We start from the raw sequence: 24,886 nt of genomic DNA on the forward strand, positions 1-24,886 counted from the left end.
GTATTTTAAAACACCTGTATCAACATCCGAGCTATTGGAAAGGTAAGGGGAAATAATAATATTTAATCAGCCAGAATTCTTCTGTGTGGCAAAAGCCTCTGTAAATCAGTTGTTGAATAGTGGAGGGCAATTCCTCACATAAAAAAGGAAGGAGCCTAAACTTCCTAAGCTGCAGTAGATAATAAAAACAGCTCAGTGTTAATCACAAACCACTCCATTTCCAAAAGCAAAAAATCGAGCAAGAAGACAAGTATTTCATTGAAGCACTTCATTGAATTTGCATGTCAAAATTGCCTTTTTTATTTCTTATTTTATTAGTCCTCTTCTATTGCATTTCTTAGAGTTATTTTATTACCTGTAAAAATGAGCAATCTAGCAATTCTAGGGACTGATGTTCCTTATTTATGCACAGAAAATGATATATAGTAGCATCAATGCAAACTTTTGCCTGCTGTGTTTCACAGGTGACTTGGTTGGACTCAGTTCTGCTCCCTGAAGCAGCTGGGTCTCTGTGCCTAAGTCCCTACTACAGGAAGGAGGTGCCAATAAGGATTTTTATGACACAGGTTTTCTTTTTCTTTAGGTACTGAAATAACCCAATTACTTTTTTTCGGAGCCCAGATCAGCCAGTAGATGATAGTGATACAAATGTGGTTTGAAGTCAGGTAAAACTCTGAAGAAACTGAACTTGTTCCTCATATGTCCCAGGTGTGAACTCCGGCCTCTGAATAAAAGGGAGATGGCAACTCTTTCATAAATCTAGTCCTGACACTAGTATTTATGCTAGCTACTGTTATTGTTCAAATGTAGTCTGAATGACTGAATAGTTTTAGGATGACCAGAACCATTTTTTTTGGCAAATATACCATAAGCTTAAAAATGTACCCCCTCTTTAACTAGCACAGACATCACTTTACTAATAAACCAAATGTGTTTGCTGCTATGGTCATTGAAAATGTGCCTGCATTGCAATAAGAGCTGAGACTGTACTGTGTGTAAAGATACATTAATTTGAATGATTATGAAGTGTGTAACCTGGGCATTTGGGAAGCATTATATAGCTTGTGCTGCTGCAGCTACGCTGCTAGTGGGTATCTGGCTAGTTAATCCCCAAGCTAGTCCAGTTATTACTTTCCTCACAGATCCAAGGGTAGTATCCTGAATGGAGTGTCTGACTCCTGAACACATTTTTGATTAAAAGTTTTTATGAGAATATTGATTCCCAAATAATGTACTATAAACAGACAGGACATGTGCCTGTGACTAGTAAGAATTCCAAAAGTCATGCTAGAGGGTTGTATCTGAAAACAAAACAGAACCATAGACCCTGAAACCCTAGGGCAATTGGGTGTAGAAAGTGAGGTTCAGCAAGCAAATTTATCTGCCATGACCTAGACCCAGGGTTCACTATGGCTGTGGGTGGGAAGACTGCTATGGAATTGCCATGGACCTTGCATGCCAGGGCTGCACGAGAGACACCAGCTGGAACTCTTCCAAAGAAGGTATTCAGCAGCCCAGGATCGCTTAATCAGTATGTCGCTTTTTTTATTTTCAGTATTAATGATGATTCAATTAAGATGTGAAACTACAGCTAGCTGGGAGGATAGCTCTTAAGTAACAAGCACACAGTAATAATGTCCTTCTCTGGCTAAGGAATAACAGTTGATGCTAGCTTTGTCCCAGGCTGGGCCCTCATCTTCCACCAAGCTCTACCCTCTCACTTAGCGCTGGTTACAGGAAAGGCCTTAACTAGCCATCCTCCCCTCTAACCGTCATTAAGGATGATAATTAGTTAATAGTTATACAGCATTTAGACATCACTGTGGCTTGTGAATTAGATCTGCAGATTGACCTAAATGGGGTGCTTTTTATTCATGACTCCAAAAGACTGTGTTATAGTAACTTTTATTTCTGTTTTATGGTTACGTGGTTCCTGAGCAAAATTCCTAACAAAGGGATGGATATGATGACAGTATCAAATACTCAGTCCGAAGAATGATATTAGAAAAACGGGAGAGGAGGATAAGTTAAAGCAAAATGAATTGTTGCCATGTCGTGCTGAAGACCACAAAGCATCATCTTAATGATTCAGATGCTCCTAGTAGTATAGAGGAGTTACACTTGCATGCTCTCAGCAGCAAGGCCTCATCTTCTGCTCTGTGTTTGCAACACAGCAGCTAGAGGGACTACAGTTTCTAAGAACTATCGAGAGATAGACAATAAAAAGACTCCATTCAGCCTGGAACAGCTCTGAAGTGCATAGCAAAGCAGCCGCATAGGCTCTTCCCACAAGTGAAAATGAGCATAGCAGTCCAGAATAGAGAAGGGAAAGCAACAGGATTCATTTATCTGCCCATAAGAAACTAGAGTGAGATTTCATTTCACATTCCTATTCAAATAACTTTGCATATAACTGTTCAAACAATTATGCATATGATATAAATGTCCTATTTAAATAATAACAGCTTTTACTTACTGTGGATCTTAGATGAATGTAAACTAGTGGATCCAGAATGAAATACTCTGTATGCTCCTTGCTGATCTCCAACCCATCCAGGCCCGTACAAAATCTGTTCTTCAGCTAAACCCAGATATGAGATACTGTGGGCTGGTTATGGGTTATCGTGGGAATGAGATGAAAAGACTTCCATCTCTAATCATCCATCTCAGACAAGCTCAAGTCAGATGTTTAGGCCTTGCTTTTGGCAGACCTAAATTTTAGCTGTGGATCATGAACATCAATGTGAATCTGAATGAGTTTCAGTGGACAAAATATACATGGCAAGTGGACAGAGAGTGGATCAGTGATACTATCTTTTATGTCTGTAAATCTCTTTGGGGCCTCATTCCTGGCTCACTTTTACGCTGCATTTGTTCACCTTGTAAAAATTATCTCCACATCGAGAGCTAGTGTCAGTCTTCCCTCAAGGCGGCTGAAAGTAGAATGATGGTGAAACATATTAGTGGGAACTGTATCAAATCCTTTGCTTGCTTTTATTTTGCATTTTCCTCACTTGCACTATTATTTAATTTCATCAGCATTAAAGGAATGCATATCATTATCCAATTAATTAGTACAACCAATGTTTCCTAAGATCAGCAAGATAAGCTATAATGAATAAAACCCCTTTCACCTCCCTGCATCTCAAGTGTGCAATATAAACGAAGAGGATTATATTGTGCTTCCAGCGCTTCCCTGGACTTCATTCAGACAGCTTTCCCTGGGCGTAACCTAGCTCGCAGGAAGCCTTCAGCGCAGCCTGCACCCCACTCAATTACAACGGTGGTCTAGCTGGTAGAGAGTTCCTCCAAAAAGGACATGTGCCTACTGAAAAAGCAGGATATATTCTGTAAATGCTTAGCTAGTGTCGGACGCCAGCTGGAAACCAGGGCCATAGCAACAGGACAGGACAAACTTATCTGCCCAGAGCCGCAGTCTGCTGTGCTTGGCTCCTTCTGCTTCCTGAAGAGATCCCACAGAGCTAGGGCAGCCGCATCGCCCTTCAAAATCCAGCATGGACATAGTCTCATAGTATGAAGACTGAAAGCACTCTTTCAGACTGAAAGTCTGCTTGCATTTACACCACTACGCAAATCTTCAAAGGAAGCAAAGAACAGCTATATGTGCAAGAAGTACTGTGAGCGTATGTACCTACTCTGGCTTTCGTCTACACAGCACAGGTAACAAGAGCAAAGAAGCAGAGGTCTCCGCATGGACTAGATACGATATTATACAACCAGGATCCCAAAAATCTGTATTCTGACTAGTAGCCTATGCTGCTGTATCTTCCAACCTCAGAATAAAGCTATTGAGGCTATGGCCACCTTTACTTCTATGGAGACCTACATTTAGATTTGGGGACCCAAGTGCATAGCCAAATTTCTGGGTTAATACGTGCATGTGCCTAGACTCTGGTTGCATAATGGGCTGAGATCTGGGAATGCGTTCCCTGCCCCAATCCACTTGTTTTTAAGGGAAGGAAATCTGTGTTCACAAGCCAAACAGGAGTCCTGGCTCACTTCAGAAAGTGCTTCATCAGGATGACGGAGAAGCCAACACCCTGGGCTGTTTCACTGCACTCCCTGTCAGCCTGAGTTTCTCTCTAAGCATTCAGTCAGTGTGTGTTGCTCACCTCATCCCTCCTCCCTGTATTGCTCCCCTGGGGAGGTGAAACTGGCACAATGCAGGTTTAAAAAAAAAGAAAAGGACGTAGATGTAGCTATCTCATGCTGCATTACTTTATACCTTCCCAGTTGAAATGATGCAGGACATCAGGGCTCTTGCAAGAGTCGTACTAAGATTCATTTTCTGTGATTCACTTGTCTTCACCAATGCCTTAACCCAGGGGCTAGGATTTCCCCTAGCTGCCTGCTGCCTTTCAGCAAGAACCAGGTGGCCAGAAGAGGACATCTTCCCAGTGGGACCCCTTTATAAATTCAAGAGGAGAGAAGAGAACCAGTGAAATGAGTATCTCTCTGCTTCTCACCTTTGGGCATGCAGGGGTCTGGCAGGATCTGTCACAGGAATTTCCCCAGCAGTAGTGAGAACAGAGCAAATCCTGTCTTTTTTTAGCAGTGGGCTTCAGCCCTCCTCCATCAAGCTACTTGAGGGAGCATACTCAAGAACCAATGTTTTATTTTCACACATCTATTACTATACTTAGAATGTATACTACAGTGACACTTAATTTTAGCACTCCTGTAAGAACAGAATTAGTTATTTTGCTGCTCTTTCTGTCACACAGTGAAAGTGAACATAGAAGTCTTTACAAAATACTTTATGAGTGTCCTAAATCTGATTAAAATACTGTATATTCCATAAAAAGTATTTTAACGGTGTGGGGAAAGCAGTGGATAATTTAAGGTTAGTAGCTACATAATTTATCAGAGATGAGTTTGCCTACCAGTAAAATATGTATCAACCATTGGTGAGCTACAAGAATAAATTGCAACTTAAGCTCTTCAAGTAAGTCCTTCATACGAAAAGGCAGTATCAGACCAAATACAGTGTGTTGGAAGGATATATTGGAAGACTTGCACACAAAGCTGACTACAATTTGCAATAACTAACTTCAACTGAATTGTGGAATTGACTACCTACAGTCTAGACAGAGCACTAAATCATTGTCTGCCAAATATTTTAGGTGAGTGTTGTGACCACCACGTTTTTCCCTAAGAAAGTGTTTCCAGCTTCCTTCTGCAAGGGACCCCATCCTGCTGCTTTTAGGCATGTTCGGAGGGTGCCTGATCAGCTCACGCTCTACTGGGATGTCTACTTCTAAGCTTGGAAAGGAGAAAGACACTAGGCACCCTCTGCTGAAGTCAAACAGGGAGGCTCCTAAAAGCTTGCTTAAGCAGATACTGAGCAGGGACTTTGGAGATCACACGATTGCACTAATAAGCCACAAGTGTACATAACTCCTACTTTTAGCATCTAAGTCTCTACTAGATCATGCTCCTTGACCGAAGATTTGTTCGGTCTTGAGTTATAAAACTCCAGCAGCCAAATCTCTTGCGTTTAGAGAGAACAGGACTGGGATTTTCAGGCAGATCATGGGAGTGACAGACCAGCTGCAACTTTTTGCATAAGCTTGGCCGATGCAGCACGTTGTGCTTGTGAGGTCTGCTGGTGTTTCCTCTAGGTTCAAATAATTTCAGACTATCCTGACACCTGTGGAACAGGCCACTTGGGCCAGCAGAAACCGCTGGTTTCAAGTGGTTATGTAGCTGCCTGGGACAGGCCACAGAGCTGGTGAACTCACTGCCTCATGCTCCAGGCCCACGAGGTTACCAACTCCCTTAAGGGAATATTGGAGAGAAAACTCAAAGTAACCATTGGAAAAGGCAGTAATTAATAATCACAATTTCTTCCTACTCTTTCCAGGTCTGTGTGATGAGAGAGCTGGGCCTCGTTAAGCTGGTCGGGGACTGCAAAAGGCTGGGCTCTCTGCAGTGTGTCAGAGAAGATAAAATGTATGAGTTAAGGGAATAGGTTATTCAGCTGCATGCAGGCTTTACATTTTGTTTAAATTGGCTTATTGATTTTCCTGTTCTTCTTGTGCACAAGGCAGAAGTGTGGTACTGTATTTGGAGCTATAAATAAACAAAAGATATTTAAGAGAAAAAATCTGTCTTTTGTGCTGTTTTGTAAACAAAAGCTCTAGGCAGGCCAGTGAACTGGTCACCTCTCCGAGTCCTGCATCTTGGTGAAGCAGCTGGTCGGGGTAGATCTGTACTCCCAAACTCCCCCCTCCTTTCCTGGGAACCAAGCTGTGATACAGCCGGTGCCCCCTGAGCTCTGGCGTGATTTGCACCTGCTTGGAGAGCCATCGCTGCCAATGCCTCGGCACACGGCAGCGCATACGATGTGCAGAAGCCAGGCAGCTTTTCTGCCCTGCCTCCGCTTGCAGCTCAGAGGAAGGATGGCTGCTGCCAGCAGGAGTGTTGCTGCCTGGCCACCCCGCAGCAGGAAAGTGTGCGGGGAGCAGGTCAAACTTGTCTTTTTGCCTCTTCTCCAGCCTATGTGAGCCTTGAAGGAGGTGAGAGACACTGCACCTGCCCTCCCGGGGCAGGAGATGGAGCAGCTCCCAGTATGGAGGTGGCACCCTGCGACTTGGAGGGGGAAATGCGGCTCCTGATGCAGCCCCTGTGTGACCCCGCTGTAGCTTTAATCTGTAAAATGCCACCCCCCTCCCCCTGCCAAAAATTTCTACTTGCTTTATTTATCTTCTCCTACATGGGCTACTAAGCTGCTGCCAGATTATTGTAAATACAGTAGGCAGATAAGAAATTGTTGCTATTAGGATTGATTTATACAACTATTGGCTGTGGTTCCTGCTCCTATGAGAAGTCCTACACAGCTTCACAATGATTCATATTTTTCCTTAATATCTATTGGATAGTTTACAAAGTCTCTAGATCAAGAATATTCTCTATTGACATTGAAGAGTTTTCTTAGAATAATTTCTGTAGTATTCTGTTCAATGTCTTCTTTTCATCCAGACTTGAATTATATAGGAATTTCTGCATGTGATGCTGAGAATATGAACCATGGTACTTCAAGTAGCTGACCTACAATCAGATGAGTCATATCTGCAAATTCAGAGCCCCCCACACCTCTAAATTTCACAGCTGCCTTTGGCAATGAGGAACTTCAACACCTGAGTTACTATGTCTGCATCTAGATACAGCCACCGGACTATCTCATATAAAAGCCATTTTCCCTTTCTCTCTAGCGTATATTTATGTTGCTTCCTTTCCCGCAGCTCTGACTCATAGGTGTACTTCTCTTAATTTCCTTCCACACTGCTATTCACCATCCTTCTCTGGGCTTTTAAGGTGTTGGAGAGCGTTTTCTGTATCTGCAGCTTGCCGGTTGTCTCCCGTGATCCATTTCCCACACAAACTGTTCCGCCACTTTGCCCTGTCTTAGTGCATCTTCTAGCACTACCTCTTCTTCTTTTGACACGAAGGTTATTTTATTTTTTTGCTATACTTGGCTTGGAATATTTGAAGCCCTGTGCCTCCTGCAGTGTGCCAGACATCTGCACTTTGTTCTTGCAGATCCTTGAAAATTCACGTTGTCAGTTTAACTGTGGCCCTGCAAACCTCATTTTGGAACAGCTGGTTCCTGCTGTCATGTTTTAACGCTTTTGGACAGACCTACTCGGGAACAGAGTCAGGGGACAGCAGCCCTCCTGCTCCCCCCTGTTAGTGCTGTTCCTTACAGTGTGCTCCCCATCACGTGAGAGAGCAGCTGTGACTGTGCATCCTCCCCCTGCTCTTTCCTCACATTCCCAATGCCATGCCTGCAGCTGGCCCTGTCGTACCTTAAATGTATAGCCTGCACCGAGAAAACCCTAAAATCTACTACCAGCCAACTTTTCTGACAGCAATAAATCTAACCCTCCCAGCTCATGGGAGCTTGTGCGCCTGCTCTCAGCTGTATTGCCTCTGATTTAGGACACCATTCTGCAAGCCTGTATTAACAGGACTGCGATTCTTCAGAGTGGAGAGGATGGTTTCAGGCTCTGCAGACTAATGCATCCAGTTAGTCGTCTTATTTACAGTACAGTACAGTATGCTACTCTGCATAACTTAAATATTTGAGCACAACATTCTGGGATGGGAACATTAGCTTTTAACCTCTTGAGGATGCCTCATTTCTGTGCATTTGGATCAGTGGACCTTCTAATGGGCTGTGTTCAGTGTTTCCTGTTAGACTGTTTGACAGTTAAAAACAAAACAGAAAAACACACCATCAGCAACCTCTCCACACACACACACACACACACACAATTGCAGCAAAAAGGAAAATACTGTTCGCTGTGCATTACTTGCTTGGTAATATTGTTTATAGGTCAACGAACTGCAGGAGCCAGTGCTTTAGACTTTGATTGTGTAGAAATATATAATAACTGACAAGAGTAAATTCTAATTTACACCACTTTTTGTGTGCCCCTGGTAATGTCCCAGCCCATTAATATCAGGCTTTGTAGCATTTGTCCTTGCCTTGTGTGACTGTCCAAGCCTCACATGTAGGTCAGGGCTATGTCAAGTCTTGAACAATAGCCTCTTTTCCCATTTTAAAGTATACTGCTTTCCTCTGATACTATCATCATTCCATCTTCTTGATGCATCAGAGTTTAAAAGTTGATGAGGTAGTACCAGCAGACCAAATCTTGCTTTGCTACAGTGATGTGAATGCAGAGCTATTCTCTTGTCTGCAGTGGATGTGTAGGCTCTGTGGAGGGAATAGCTTGGTGCGAACTACTGCCTGAGGACACAAAACAGGTCCCTTTCTTTTTGCGGGGGAAGAGATAAAACTGTATTGATTAAAATAGGACCAACTTAAATAAATGTGACAGTCTTCCCAGCCACGCATAACCTGAAGTATTCAAAAGAGTTACATATTTCCTTTTGCTGTACAAGCACAGTCCTTGTAGCTTGGCAAAGCCCTGAAACCTTGTTGAGTGCTCAGAAGTTGCATATTGTTCTGTAACAGCCACTGTTTCTGTTATTAGAAAGTCTGTAGCCTAATGCCAATGAATTCAAACTTCTGTCCCTGATATTAAAAAGTCTATGGCCTATGGCCAATATCAACAAATTCAATGTTAGCATTTCCCAGCAAGGGACAAGCAGATAGGCTAACAGCTTTCAGGACACGTAATGAGTCCTGAGCTTTTTTGCTCCCTCCTCCTTACCTGCTTAAGGATTTCCGCTGCTGTTTCATGTGAGCAATCAAATATCACGTAGAACTCCTTGCCCTTCTTCATCTCCTTGAGTAAAGGCCTGGCGTCTTTATTCCCAGAGGGCAGCTGCCGGATTTTGATCTTAATGTTGTATCTAGAAGGGGCTTTGATGAGCTCCTGCAGGCGAATTAGACCTGAAAAATGGTACACAGGTATTCAACTAACCATTCCGTGCAATGAGCATTTATTGTCACATAAACAGAGTCTCTTACCATTCCCAATATATTTCACCTATCTAAAGGCTAAGCTGTTAACTTCATATTTGTCAGCCTACCAACTGGTATTGTTGTAGTGTTTTCCTTCTACGGTTATATTTAGCTTGAGCAAGTAAATAAACTGAAATACATTCTGAATTGATTGTCTACAGAAGCTGTTTGTATTAATGCGATATTGATAAGGTACTCTTCAGAAAAGGTATAATTCTTCTTCTCTGGCAGCTAATTATTACTTCAATGTTAAACAACAAGAACCTGGAATCGAGGAAACTTCCTTAACTCTTCTGCCAAATTTCTGGCGCAAGCAGATGAAGGGAGACAAAGGGAGAAAAAAGTTTAATGGACAGCATGTCTACTGTTGCTCACTTTGAAGCCAGTGGTTAGAGTGAGTGGCACTTACCAATAATTATTCTTAATCGGCATCCATATGGCTCTCATTGTCCTCATATCAGCATACATTGTAATATACCAGAGAGGGGAGCATTGATTTTTCTTATCATCATTTTAGAAACAAAAAGCTCTAGGGCACAGTGAAATTAAATGACTTGCATAAGGTCACCCTGTAAGTCTGAGATCTAGTAGAGAATTGAAATATTTTAAGATCCAATTCTATATCTGTAAACACAAGAACATGATTTCTAGAACTAAGTCTTCAGCTGGTACAAATCTGCACGGCTTATTTGAAGTCAGTGGAGCTCAACCACTGGAAGAATTGTCCAAGTATTTAAACACTGTGCAATTCTACCAGCTAATTCAGCACTCCTATGTAATTTGTGCTGCCTCCAAAAACAAAGAAAGATAGTTAAGAGTTCTTTGAGGTGTGTGATTACACACACCTCTCTCTCATTATCCACAAACTTAATTTTCCCACAGAAAAACTCATGATCTCCTGCTGAGTGAAAGTAAAAGGCTGCCTTAAAAATGTGCATAAGGGGAGAGAGAGAATACAAGCAAGAAGCACTTATTAAACAAAAATTGATCAAATGATTAATATGAATAAACTCTTTGCTCTCCTGCTGGGAGTGGGTATATATTTGTCCTGTGCATGAATGTCCTTGGTTGAATGATCTGACAATACATATAAGGCAACAGGAGGCATCCCTATTTTTTCTGAGGATAGCAAATGATTGCTATGTTGTGGACTGTTGGCTTTCACTCAGGTACTGGCAATGGGTTTTGAAGAAAATAATTTTTCTCTCTGCCTGCAATGCCAGATCCGTTCTTTGCAGGTTTTTAAGTATCAACAATCAATATAGAATATTAAGCATTATAAGTATTCAAATGTAAATTGCACACACTTTGAGATATAAGCCTGGCTGGAAGCCAGCATGTGTAAATATGAAACAATTCAAGCTCATTATTATGAGGATGGGGCACACTCTTCCAACACTGACTAACAAGTGGGAGAGTTTATGTAGTCTGTCTGTAAAATGGTAACTTGGCTGTCTCACACATCCAGGTGTTCAGCTGTACACTGCAGTACTTTAGCAACTATACTGAGGAGTGATTCTAAGAGGAAAAACTGGGATTAGAGGAGGAGAAGAGCCCAGCATGTAGGGAATACCTTATCCCAGGCTCAGACTGATTACTATGGTTTCTCTTTACTGCAGAAAAAGTAGTTAACTGCAAGAGTTGGTGAACTGTAGGAGCATGAACAAAATTTAGTGAAGAAAAAATCTCCTCCTCCCCAACTTCTCCTTGGTGATAGGAAAACACCACATATTTTAGAACATCTACTGCAGTCTCTTGAGACTTGAACCCTACCTTTCCCATCACATCCTACGAAGGCAAAGTCTGGTAATAATGCTCTGAAGAAACTGAGGAAACATTTAGGTGTGAAAGGAGCTGCAGTTATTTTTTTTTTGGAGGACTAGACAAAACCCTCAACTAACTGGTTGCCAGCATGATCAGCAACATGGGGAAATAACCATCAGTGTCCTCCTCTTCCTCTTCGCCCTGCTCAACAACCCCTTGAATATGATACCACCAAGTTTCGATCTGATACCCATCTTCGTTTAAAAATGCCAAGCGCTTGGTCCGACCACCTGGGGGGACCAGGCCTGGGCAAGCACAGCACTTACAGCTGTCACCCCTCCCTTGTGCAGTGAGACCACTTAGAGCTGGGCTGGATGGGCAGGAAGTGCTCCTGGCTCCCCAGGACATTGGAAAGTTGCAGCTCGGCTGGGGCTCAGGAGGGCAGGGCCTGGGCATGGCCCACTCTCGGCAAAGGAGCTCATGTGGCTGGAACAGCAGGGCAGGAAGGGGAGTTTTGCATGGCTGTGCTGAAGCAAAAACTTGGGTAAGAAAAATGTTGTTCTTCAGTCTGGCCAGGTGGACGTTGGCGGTGGCTGAGGGGACCTCTGAGGTGCCTGGAGAGAGCTTTAGCCTGTTGTATTGATAGGAGAGGCTTGGTCTAAGATTCATAAGCAAAATCTTTAAGGATGGAAACCACACTTTTAACACTAACTTTCTTGCCCTACTCTCTGTATTCTGCTGTCATTTATTCAGACAGCTAAACACGTTTCCTTTGGAAACAAGGTTGAGAATTTTCTGTGATATCAAGAAAGTTTCGTCTTGACTCTAAGTTCAAGTGACTTAGCAAAATTTGGGGGTGCATTTTTATCACCAACTTGCCTTTTAGTGGTTTGAGCAAGAGAAATGGTTTGTTTTGACATGAGAAGAATATTTAAATATGGGAAAGTCTTTGAATATTTCATATTACTTCATAATATCTAGAATGACTACACGTTATGTATGCTGTATTTAGGAATTCATATGTAGATAGCATACACACAATCCTCCAGTGAGCATATTACCATACAGTGTGGTAGTGTGTGTGGGCAGGAGGTGTTTCCCCCATCCTCCATTTGACTTTTTTTTTTAAGCATAGTTAGTTCGATCAAGTTTAAAAATTGAAGAAATAGTTCTACTGCTACTGGGGAAAATACTCCTTTTTATTAGAAAACGGGGCTAGGATTAGCAAAGTTAGATGTCTCTTATAATTGAGCAAGGCACAAGAAAGCCAATTCAGTAAGAACTCAAATTCTGCACAATGCAAACAAATTGAACTGATGTGAAGAAAAGATTAGGTTCCTCTGATTACTAAACAAATGCTAGGAGAGCTGGCTAACAAGTGAGGGAAGTCAGAGATTATTTCAGAAGATGAAAGTTGCCCTTCTCAGAATCTGTTAAATTAAAATTATTGAATTCAGGGAAGATGGAGCAGATGAGAGGCAGCATCAAAACTGCGTGAAGGCAATGTTATTGCTTTTCAGTTGTTGGTAACTGAGACAAAGTCCTGTGTCTGTTACAGATCAATGTGCCAAATAACAAAGTGTGAAAGTGAGATATTGGAAAGGATCTATCACAAACCACTAAATTAAACCAAAGAACAGGATGTGTATCCAGTTCTAGCAGGTGGAAAGATAAAGCATAGTTTATGGTACTTAAGTCTGGGAGATGCTCGCTGGATGTGTCATACAGACTATTGCAAGGCTTAGCAAAGTCTTTAAAACTACAGGAGACTTTTTTTTCCTTAAATAGAGGTATTATGCTTGATATAAATTCACTCCTTTTGAACATTGTGAAGAAATATAGAGAGGAATTAATCCACAGAATGAAGGTTGATTATGGCACGGGGAATCTGAGCATAACACGGATTATATTCAATATAGAAAAATCAAGGACAGTCTCCACCACAAAAATGAATATATTTAGAAGTCTTATTTTTCCTTAGTGTTAAGAAGCTATAGGCAATAAGGAGTGGGACGAGAAATTCAGAGAGAGAAGTCTGTGAGATCTTCAAAGAAGGATTTATTCTGTAGCCAGAAAGCCATTAATGCACAGTGAAGAAAGATGACTTTGGCTGAAAGTCTGTCTTTCAATGGCACAGTAAAGATAGCAATTAGAAACAAAAGTAGAGGCTATAGTGTGCTTTATTATTCTTTTTTATCTAGATGGCTAAGGGACAAGAGGGTAAAAATCTGATTGGGGCTGCTCAGGAAAACACGAAGGTATTTCCTAATGTATTTCAGGAAGAAAATACAACCTCTAGAAGTGATATAGGTCCACTGGGAAAAGATAGTAAAGTTGTTTAACGTGATGCATAAAAGACAGAACCTGCTAACATGTCTGTATTTGATGAGATGCAGGAAAAGTAAGTGCTTTCTATTCTACATTTAATTGAGGAGGGTGTTAAGCACTATCTATTGTTTGCAGGTTTTTTCGATTTGCTCACATAAAATTTGCTTATCATCCAGAGTCCTGTTAGAGTCCACTGAGCAGATTACTATCACTGAAAAATTAAAGTGATACATATTGGGACTTTGAATAAATTCCAAAAGATTTAAAACAGATTTATATTTTCTAAAAGAAGAAAGTGGTAATGTTTTGTCAATATTAAAAAAGGTATGTGAGATGATGTGGAATACCTTGCCCAGGGGCAGCACTGAATGAACTAAGAGCACAGCTGACATAGTAGTCGAATGATGAAGAATGAAGACTTGGGACTATAATTAAGAGACATGTTGAACTGTCAAGGGAAGTTTATGTATGCTTGGTGTTACAAATTCAGTTGACACAAGTAACTTCTTAGATGTAAAAAACTTGCCCCCGGAAGGTGTCCATCTTCATGTATCATATGATCTACTCATGAAAAATGTCAAACTGTAACATAATAATTTGTCAGACCTCAGAAAGCAGATGTCAATAAGAAAACTGTATTGAACAGCTGAGGTGTGTGAAGGCTGGCCCATTCACACTAGGCCATTCAGACATTTGCAGTGCTCTTGTCCCTGTATTCACTCTAAAATCATTGACTGGAAAAAAGCTGTGGCTGAAAAATGTTTGGATTACAAAAACTGGCAGGATGGTAAATAATGATCAAGATAAGAAGGCTAGGTGCAAGTACTTTGGATCATTTGGAAACCTGAACTCACTCAAAAGAACTTATTTTTTAATATTGCCAAGTCCAAAGCTGTAACTACATTTCTGTTCATAGATGTGTCCATGTAGGAGTGAAAGCCATAACTACGGTGGCGGTGGGGAATCTCAGCTTGGCAAACAAGCACAGTAAGCGGCCCCTGTGCTGGAGCTGACAACGATGGCATGCAGGCTTGGAGCAGTGCTGTAGCATGAAGAATGAGAGCAGTATTTTCACTTTTAATCTTCAAAGTAGTCCCTGCACGTGGGGCAGGACTAATCTGCAACCTGGATAACCTAGGCAGGGGTCACTGGAAGTTGTTATAGCTATGAGTTCACTGTTCATTTAAAAATGAAGTTGCTCTTAACATTAAATTAGTCGCTAAGGGAAAAATAGTTCAATGTGGTCTTTTTTTTCTTCTTACACTGTAACAACTTCAAACATGAGAGCTGAGAAATAAAAAGAAGACTCAGAGATTAACAGTCTCACCCTAACCCAAAATCCAAAGCCTACTTATATTGATCAAAGTTGAGCTGTTTGCTATCCATATTCCAATTTAATAAGACGCTTGATTATTAATTTACATTCTAAATATCTCTGCAAATGAAGTCTCTTTAATATCAATCATTTTGTAACTGAGTAAGTTCACAGCACTTAGTGTTTTTGAATGCTAATTTGATAATACATTGCTAACTTGAAAAAGATTTCTACTTGTTTAATCCACAAATATATTTGGGGAAGAAGCACTAGCAGTTCAACAGAAATCCTGCTGAGCTAGACATCTTAAGGGAAATGCAAGAAGACTGCTACAGTTAACCCAGTCTGACTTGCTCTTTTTCTTCTACCTCCAGCCCTCTGGTATATTCTGCTAGTCCAAGATGATCAGAATATTGGCACTGTGAGCTGTCTCTTGGATCCAAGATGAGAATTGTGCTTCTTTTTTGCTCTCAACAATGCAGAAATAAAAATAACATTTTCATCTTAGAACTGAGATTGATTTTTTTTACTAGAATCCTGTCTTTCAGACACACTTTTACAACATACTTTTATTAAACATGCTTTGTTTTACACACCCTCTTTAAAGGCTTAGGCGGATGCTTTGATGGCTCATCCAGCATTGTTTTATGCCAGTATCAAAAGATCAATTCAAATGTTACCTGTACATCTGTAGAGCTGTAAAAGGCACTGTCTTTCTGTGGGCAATGGGAAGAGAAAGCGCAGCACAAGTCTTAGAGCTGACAGCACAGTGCTTACTTTGCAGCAGGGACTGCTAATGAACAACATGGCTTCCAAGAAAATCTTTTCTGCTGCTTAGAGTGTGCCCTTAAATGTAACTTTGTGCCTTGTAAAAAAATTAGTTGATCAGCCTTGCTTAGAGTTTTCTGTGCTTTGATGGGAGAGCTAGAGATCTCTCTGAGCTTTAAACGGATTGTTTATATGCAAACCTTTTCTTGCGAAGCCAGATTATGGATGCCTAATCCACAGCTGAGTCTTCACTGTAGGAGAGATTATGGTCTCTGCAATCATGCTTACAATAAATTTTGTTATTTAATCCTAACAGGCAGGACTGCTTCTGAGAATGGTTTAGAAATGCTAGTCTATGAATGACCAGAATGGCTAATATATTTCTCAGAAACAGAATCTTTTTCCACTCCAGTGAGGGAAATAGCACTGGCTGAAATACTGGCTTTGGTACAATATATAGAATCAACTACAAGGGTGGTAAAGCCTAGGTATGTAAAAGTATGCAACGGTGGCTTGGGTCACCTTATAACATCAGTACTCTTCCTCAGTCTCAGTGTGTTAAAAAAAAAAGCCCTAGTCTCTCATATGCTTTGAAATCACTTGCTCCCAGGAGTGAGTTTGTTTTTCACAGTTTTTTGTTCTGTGAACAGAAAGGGATTTGCTACTGATATTGATCGCCCATGGTATGTCACTGGACAACTATGACTACTGCGTACCCCATGAGGAGGTTCTTGTCACAAAGAATGAGTAATCTTCTTTAAGAGTTGGGGCTTCTGGAAAGTTTGGGCTAGAAACATCTACAGGAAATGCAACTTTCAGACTCAACCTTCAGGTATCCAACTGACAACGGGACTGACTCTGAGATAGTTTCAAGGAACAAGATAGTCTCTACGATAAAACTGCTGCAGTCTGAACTTTCATTTTGTAAATGTGTTCTTTTAAGATCAGTCACTGGATGAGAGAAGGAATCCATAATCAGCCCCACGTAAGAATGTTTATCAGCTTGAAGTTGTGTCATTGGCTCCATGGAAAGGAAGCATAAGGTGATTCAATACCAAGAATTCAGGTGCTACATCCTGGTGCCTCCTAAAGTTCTGATGAAATAAACAAACAGCTTTTCAAAAGGCATAGGGTTAGAAGAATATCTGCACCTTAAGAGATCTTTTTCCATATCCTAGGTAAAACTGCAGAAAGTATGCCAAACTGAACTATCAGTCACATGCACTATCTTTTACAGAATTATTTATACATATTCATAAATAGAAGTACATGACTTACAATGTGCCAGTATTACATACCTGTGCTGTCTTCATATACTACTGTTACTATTTTCCAGTTGTAATATAGTACAAGATCCAAAACAGCTCTGCTGATGGCTGCATAGTCTGGATATAGGTTGATATAAAATGCATCTTTGTTATCCACTGTAGGGTGTTTCCATCGGGTCTGTATATGTGGGACTTCAAGTGCATTGCAAATGGACTGCACTGCGCTTACTGAGGAGCTGTGGGAAGGTCCGAACAGAGCAGCTACACCAAGAGCAAGCTGATCACATGCTGGAGAAGAGAGAGAAGCTGTTAGTCTGCAAAAGTAACCTCTGTGATGTTTACCAAAAAAATGTGTTCTCCAGCCATCCCCACCATTTCAAAGTGACAACGGGTAACCAAGTTGCTCCTAAACCTACTGAAAGACTTGAAAATGGTTCCTGAAAATAGTTTTACTGATTAGCATTATATCTTAGAACCACCTTGCAAAAAAAAAAAAAAAATTCTCTGCTCATTACCTTCAAATCACACTGTTCCTTCCTAAATTGCCTTTCTCAGAGTGGCATTATTCTGCAGAAAACAGGAGCTTTCTGACTACCGGCTTGCCAAAGGGATGTCACATGAATTAAGTTTCATGGCAGAATGTCAGGGAATATGTTCATGGAATCGCAACAGACACTAAAAAGATTCCCTTCGTGACTGGCAAACTGTTACCAATGTGAGTTGCTTTAATTTCAGGCTATTCAAGTATTAGACAGTAAATGGCACTGTGATTCATGGTACTTCATAATCTGTGTTTACAAAACAAGGGGTAAACCTACGGCCCTCAGTAAAACACAGAGAAATGAAGAGCCAACATACACTGGTATTCTTTCTCCTTGTACCTATACTCTAGCCATTGCAGTTAATATTTCTAGCAAAAGACTCCTTCCCTTAGGTTACATTTCATTTATCTTTTGCTCCCGGGTCTTCTCAGGCTAGCTGACCTAAGACGAAGTAATATTAATTACTTTTGCACATTAGTAAAATCTACTTCAAATGTTTCTAATAAGGTCTTTATAGACTGAGACAAAGCCTTGCACTGAGTTGCCATGCTGTACTCTTTGTGGCATAGCTCTTTGTGGGAAATCTTGAAATGATTGTAATTGGCTGAAATGCTAAGTATCCAAGCATTTACAATGAACTGAGCTTTTAAAAATTAATATTTAGCCCTGTGAAAGTAATAGAATGTGACAGAAAATCAATTATTTTCTGTTGTCAGCCTAAAAATGAGTGTTTTACAGACAGCATAAAATGCACAGGATTTCAAGGTTTACTTCAGAAGCCTTCTTAAAGGATCACAGAAATCTAAAATCCTGTCTCAATCTGGATTATATGGATTATAAATCCAGCCTATCTGACTTTTTATAGCATATAATTCCAGCATATATTTGATATTTGAAGAACAGTGCAGTAAATATAATTAAAATCTATCATTGTTGTTTGAAATGGTCCCTCTTTTTTTTTGCAATCTTTAGTAAGAAACTTTTTTGCTACGAGGAAAATTTAGTGACTTAGATATTTGGAAGGCAGCAGCTCACCAGTGTTCTAGCAGAATTCATGATGTGAAGCATGTTTATTTTCCAACCTTCATTTGCCTTATAGCAAGCGTATCTTGCACCATTTAGAGTAATGGATATTATAATGAGCTGCAAAGCACATCTGCAATGTCTTAGAGACTTCTGGGTCTTTTCCTAGACTTGTTCGTGTCAGATTATGTGCACACCCCATAATCCCAGGAACCAGACTGCTATATATAAAAAAATACACTGCACTTTGAGAATAGTTGTGAACTGTTTCCTTTTTTTTTTTTCTTTTTTTTTTCTTTTTTTTTTCTTTCTTTTTTTTTTTTTTTTTTTTTTTTGGTCTGCAAGTAAATTAGATGCAAGTAAATTGGACCATAATTTTCCCTCTGGAGAACATAAAAGAATAGGCAAAAATTCCAGTCTTGTCCACTCCAATTCTTACATTTATTTATAACAGAGTAATTGTAGTTCTGTCTCTAACCCACTGAAGTGTTAATATTTCGGGACAGAGAGACTACTCGCCTCTGTGCTTTGAAGTACAATAGAAATCATTTGTTATGAATAATGGATATCTGTGCGTGTGTGCTAATTATGGGTTGTGACATCCCACCGTGCTGCCTGTTAGTCAGTGATCATTTTCCTCAGAATTCCAGGTGGCAAATCTATTTTTTGGAAAGAAAAATCAGTTGGACTTGCCACCTTCCATCTGGGGCTCTTAGCATGCAGACAGGATGTAGGTGTTTTATCAGAAACTATATGATAAGTCCAAGTCCAACCTGGTTCTTAGTTCAAATAACTTTGAAAGGTAAGTTTTAGCTTACCATTTATATACATGCATGTTACAACTGGAGCAAAAGCAGGATGTGAGGCTGGGAAGAAGCAGTATAGAACATGTATGTTACTGAAACAGTAATTGAGAAAATTACCTCTTCTTGAGGCTTCAAAACTATCAAAAAGGTTAATTCTCTGGATGTCGTAGGTTAATGTGGTATTAGGCATCAGTGTTCTGTTTCTATTAATGTTGGTGACTGCAAACTTGAAAGCCAATTCTTCAACATTAACAGGTTCATTTTCCACAGTTTCGAATATCCCTCCTGTTGAAACAGAGATAAATGAGAAATACTATTCACCTCTTCATCACTGTGCATAAAAAGAGAAGAATAAATTATGAGCAATAATAAACTGAGTGTTCATAAAGGAAAACACTTAAAACTGCTGTTAAAAGCATTAAAGCAAAAGCATATTGGATCATTAGTTTTTATCTACAATGTCACTGTAGGTTAACTCAATATTATGAATGCTGGTTAGACAAACATCTGTGAGACGATGCATGTTTATTATTCAGGCTTTTTAAAGTAAGAAGTTTAAATGCTTGTGAAAACTTTTACTGAGTTCCCAAGTAAGAAAATTAGTGATATTCATTGATCTTGTTCCCCCCCTCCCAAATCTGATTTATATTTGGAGATGAAACTTGGATGTGTTTGGGATGTTTTCTGAAGTGTTTCTACAAATCTTGGCAGTACATGTTCCACATTCAGAAGTGACTTAGCAGCTTGATTTCTGATTGCTTTAGAGTAGAAATGAGCTGAAAGTTTCCATTCAAGGGCTTTGTCTTAGGAGGGCTTTGTCTTTTATTTAAAACCTGGGCAATGCTCTTTTAAACTGAAATTGCATATGCTTCTTGCTCCTTTCTAAATAGATGATGCAAGTCTGAGCTTTTCTTTAACCTGGAAGCAAGTTTTCCAAAAGAGGACATGTAAAGAACCAATTTTAATTTTGGAATTATTATGAAATGCTTTGGCACATATTTTGAGATGGGGAAGGAGGCTGTGTTTCAAGTCAACAGGCTGTCCCACTTATACTGGGATGTCTACTCCCTCTAGCCTCTAGAGACTTTATTATGCCAACAACACATTCAGACTGTCTAGGAGCACTGGGATTTGATGAATGCATAACAAACACAGCTAATTTGAAAAAAAATAGCTCCTTTAAACAGCAATCTCCAGCTTCAGTACTTGATTTTGCAAGTATAATTTACTCATTTAGTGCAAGTGACTAGAGGATACTTTGGATTTCTCAGTTACATATTTTTGCATTTCCCCATGTGAAATTCAAGCTCTACATATTGCTTTATATTTTCTAAGTATCAAAACGTATTCGGCTAATGTACTGCAATTTCTTGCAATTTTGATGTCACCAACATGGGAGGAACAGTGCAGCCATTAGCTGACAATCAGGAAATGGAAACACAGTGGAATTAAAACCTGTTTTGAATTTTAACTCAGCAGTGAAAACACTGGAAGCCACCAAACCCAAGCTGGTAAAGTAATCTACTCCTCTAGCTACTCTTGAATATGCTGCATTAGATTATCTCTCAAATCCATATACAACAATACCTTATCATGACTAGCAATTTGCTCATTTACTATATGTACTTCAGACTTGCATTTTAGTTACATAGTTCGTTCAGATCCTAAAATTGCTCATGACAATGATGATATCAAGCAGTTCATCTCTCTTTTGGTTAAATAAAATTTACCTTCTCGCCTTTCATCTGAGGAAGACAAGTATTTTCAGTCAGCCATAATACCGGCTTGGTCTTGGGCCAGAAAGATACAGCTGTTGTGTTTTGTTTGTTTCCCTACTAGAATTAGCAGAACCTATATTCAAAAGCCACTGAATATAGCTGGAGGTGACTTCAGTAAGACAGGGTGACCACCTTCTCTCTCCACTTCCAATAGGATGGGTCTCTTACTCTTTGATCCAGGCAAAAATCTTCTCCATCTTGGAAACTATTATTGTGTTATGCCTATATTACTTTTTGTTTTTCTGAAACTTGGACTTAAAATAACTTTTTTCAATCAACCTTGAAGTAGTTTTCATGTCCTATGCATGCCTACAAACACAAGTGCTTTCTCATTTTAAAACTAGAACTTTTTACAGACCTCTAATCAGTTACCTATTAAATGGAGATTAATCTTAATTGATGTATATCCAGGAGCTTTTTATACTTCATTAGCAGAATTTTACTTGGTCTCCTAATAAAAAGAGTAGAACCTCATTGAGCAGAGAGAAGGATTGGAGAGAAAAGAGAAGTGATGGAAAGAGGGAAAGTTTTGAGTGGATGTATTTGCTAAGCCAACTAATCAACACTACTTATGCACCATCCTGTACACTTGAAATGTATTCAGACAGTTCTCTCTGAAATTCAGCTGTGTAATCAATATTTTGGTACCATTTCAATGTATTTTCTAGATTTTTTTTGTATATGTTAGCATAGTGATAAAGCCCTTAAAAATAACTTTGGTTACATGCCCCATACTTTAATTTGCTGGGGAGATACTCTGGATAGGTCTGTGTTAAAACAGGACTGGTGATCAAGAGGTCCTTAATTTTATATATGAAGTTTAGTTCAGCTAACAAGAGATGCTGAGTAGAGCACCATTTAGTGTCCCTGAAAGCTAGTGCTCCTCCAGCCCTAGGCTGGTGAACAGTTACGAGACCACTAAAGTCATTCTTCAGAGGTCTCAAAATGTTCATTTGATTGTATATTCTCCTTATTAAACCCTAAAATAAGTGCAAGGAGTGGTGACATGCTGCCCATGAACAAAGCCCACAAGATAGTTTATAGAGGAAATTGCAACTTACTGTAAGTGCAGCTGGGAGAGTTGCATTGTGGAAAGTTTGATTTGCTATGTATTTGAACTTGATTTTTGCCTTGGAACCTATGTGTGTAAAATGAGTTGAATTTGTTTATAAATCTGCATCACTGTAACTTCACAAACAAAGCAGCAGAAAAAATCAGGCTGTTCTGAGCTATTATGTTTTCATCCATGTGTACTTAATGAAATCTAGCAACTTAGTAAATAGTTTTCCTTCTCCCATCTTCTACTGATGACTTACAGTCAAGCTTAGAATTTATTGTAAGGTCCAGGTTGAAAGAGAAACAGCAGATTAAGCAACAAGTTTGATGAAGAGCGAGTCTGTCAGATGATTCATTTAAAGAAAGTAATTACTGTACAACATTTTAAAAACAAATTAACCAAAGGATTAAACAAGGGAAAGTAAAAAAAAAAAAAAAATCAATGTTAACTCCAGATACAAACAATGCTCCTGGAACGAGGCTATTACTGCTAAGCATGAAAGCAATTGGTGGCTTTCAGGGTAGGCTGGTAGAAACACGTACATGAGGCAAATTAAATTTTTGAGCTGTTCTTTTCCATTTTTTCTCTCCCTTCCTTCCCAGTTATGCAGCCCAGATAGCATATACTCCACAGTAGCTGTGGCTGACCTTTCTCAGAGGCTGCTTCCCCAGCTAGTGCTCAACAGCCTGTGCCGCACTCTTGTTCCGCATGCCCTGTCATTCTCAGGCTGTGGAGTTTGGCAATGCCAGCCTCACGTTACGTGATCCTAGCACATCAGCCACACGCTCCCACATCACTGGGAGAATCCAGCGTTCATGTTCATTTGACAGATAATCCTGCTTCAGTGCACATATATGAGGAAACCTTTCACTTTCACCATTTACTCTATGAAGTGATGCCTGAGAGGCTAAGGAAAAAAGCTGTATATGCCCCTTCTGTTAATTTAGCTGTGGAAAGTAAGAGGAAAATGACTACTTGGCTAATGCTGCTCTGACGGAAATGAGATCTGAGCCACGTGAGTGAAGGCTCTTCAGAGAGGAGTGAGGGATGCTGGTCAGACTGAAAATACAACAAGGCACCAGCCCCATTCATCCTTTGAAGAAAAAAAACCCTACAGTAAGTAAAATGTCAAGAACATAAAAGCACACCTCAGTAGGCACACCTGAAAAAACAGCTCTGGTCCTTCTGAGCACGCAAATGTTTTCATTTAAAGGGGTCATCGAGGACGTGGAGAGTTTCAGAAAAGGTCATGGCTGCATCAATTTCCATACCCCTCAATGGGCCTTAGCATCTTGTTTCAAGACAAGGCAGAGCTCAAAACACTGTTATTGGACAAATTCTCCATCCCCAATTTAAAACCAGTCATAAACAACAACAGCTAAACATTGTTGACCTTTCCGATGGCAGTTATCGACCTGTCTCCCTGGGCTTTTTGGTCAGGTTTTTTTCAATGCAAAATATCCCTCACTAACATATTGCAACATTGATACAAGGGATCCAGTATATTCTTTCAGCACAAATATGTAGAATTGCCTGGGTAGATATGAAGGAACGGCTCCCAGCACCTGTGTCAGGTATGCACTGAAAGTGCAGAGCAGAGCTGGTGGCTGTTCAGATTTAGACCTTGCCCTGGGACGCTCCTGTGTTCATTAACTTGGCAGATGAACTTCAGATTTCCCAATTAAATTCATTAAATTTTTCTCCAGCTCACTCAGTTGCTGTGCGAGGAAGCTCTATGGCAGGCATATGTCCACGCTTATACCTTGGACCAGCTGGCACTGGGTCACCCATCAGAGTCCACAGCGATAGCAGCTACTGAACTATTGAGCTATTTCTCCAGAAAATTTCCACTAACATTCTGTATCATTCTTTATCTTTAATGTAATTCTTTCTACTTTGGGATCAGTGGAACATGCTGGCAGTGTAGGGAAGTTATTTGCCTGTACTTTTAAAATACAGAAGAGTCACTGAATACTGCATAAAATATTCAAGGATCATAATTCAAGCCACCACAACAATGAGGTTTAAAAAGTGTACTTCTGGGATTTTTATTTACTGATAGATTTTCAACCCTTAGTTTACCACCTTTTCCCTATAGCTAGTAGTTCTAGTAACTTAAAGACAATAGCTCAGCTATTCATACATGTAATATTAATACTAAATGGCATATTAATACTAAAACTAAGTTTTGATATTATGACAGAAATTGAAGTGAGAAAGAGGAGAACTTAACAAATGCTGCATGTTGTTTACATTTCTTTTTCAGGTTATACCCTTCAAAAAAATACTATTTGAAAATCTGAAAAATGCTGACATGCATTAAAAATGTAAGAAATATTAAAATGTCCTAAGAAGAATAATAGAGAAAAAATATAGTTAGGATTTGCAACTAAAGCTTTACTTATAAGGGCACCGGTATTTTTCTTTTTACTAGTGCAAAATGGATTTTTTGTGGTTTCAATCTCTTTCCAGTGAAGGATAGACATATTTCTACCTAGCTGTTGCTCAGGTTTCCTTTCTTGCTCAAGTAATATCCTAGTTGCATAGTCTGAACATGAGACTCGCACCATCCCGTCTAATTGGGGAAATGTTTGCTGCACAGGAAGATATGCTGAATAGTCCACTAGTGACACAGAAGCACATGGCCCCCTGAAAGTCATCATCTCAACACTGAAGCTTTGAGCCACTGATGGTTTTCAAAAGGCTTCCAGCACTACAACATACAGGCAATCTGCTAGCAGGATTTCCAGAAACATCTGAACATCTGTCTCCTGTAGGGA

General features: G+C 40.0%; 1 protein-coding gene across 6 annotated transcripts in view; it reads right to left on the reverse strand.

Moving 5' to 3' along the window:
* The window catches only part of GRIK1 (glutamate ionotropic receptor kainate type subunit 1), a 168,911-nt gene that overhangs the window by 61,278 nt on the left and 82,747 nt on the right, over window positions 1-24,886 (reverse strand). For all 6 annotated transcript variants that reach the window (XM_064523944.1, XM_064523959.1, XM_064523981.1 and 3 more), the window contains exons 2-4: window positions 19,389-19,556; window positions 16,931-17,188; window positions 9,204-9,385 (exon numbers count right to left, since the gene is read on the reverse strand). In XM_064523944.1, coding sequence (XP_064380014.1) covers window positions 9,204-9,385; window positions 16,931-17,188; window positions 19,389-19,556 — 608 coding nt within the window. The remainder of the gene's footprint in view (window positions 1-9,203; window positions 9,386-16,930; window positions 17,189-19,388; window positions 19,557-24,886) is intronic.

Source organism: Dromaius novaehollandiae, chromosome 1 (assembly GCF_036370855.1).
Source record: "Dromaius novaehollandiae isolate bDroNov1 chromosome 1, bDroNov1.hap1, whole genome shotgun sequence".
Lineage (NCBI taxonomy): Eukaryota > Metazoa > Chordata > Aves > Casuariiformes > Dromaiidae > Dromaius > Dromaius novaehollandiae.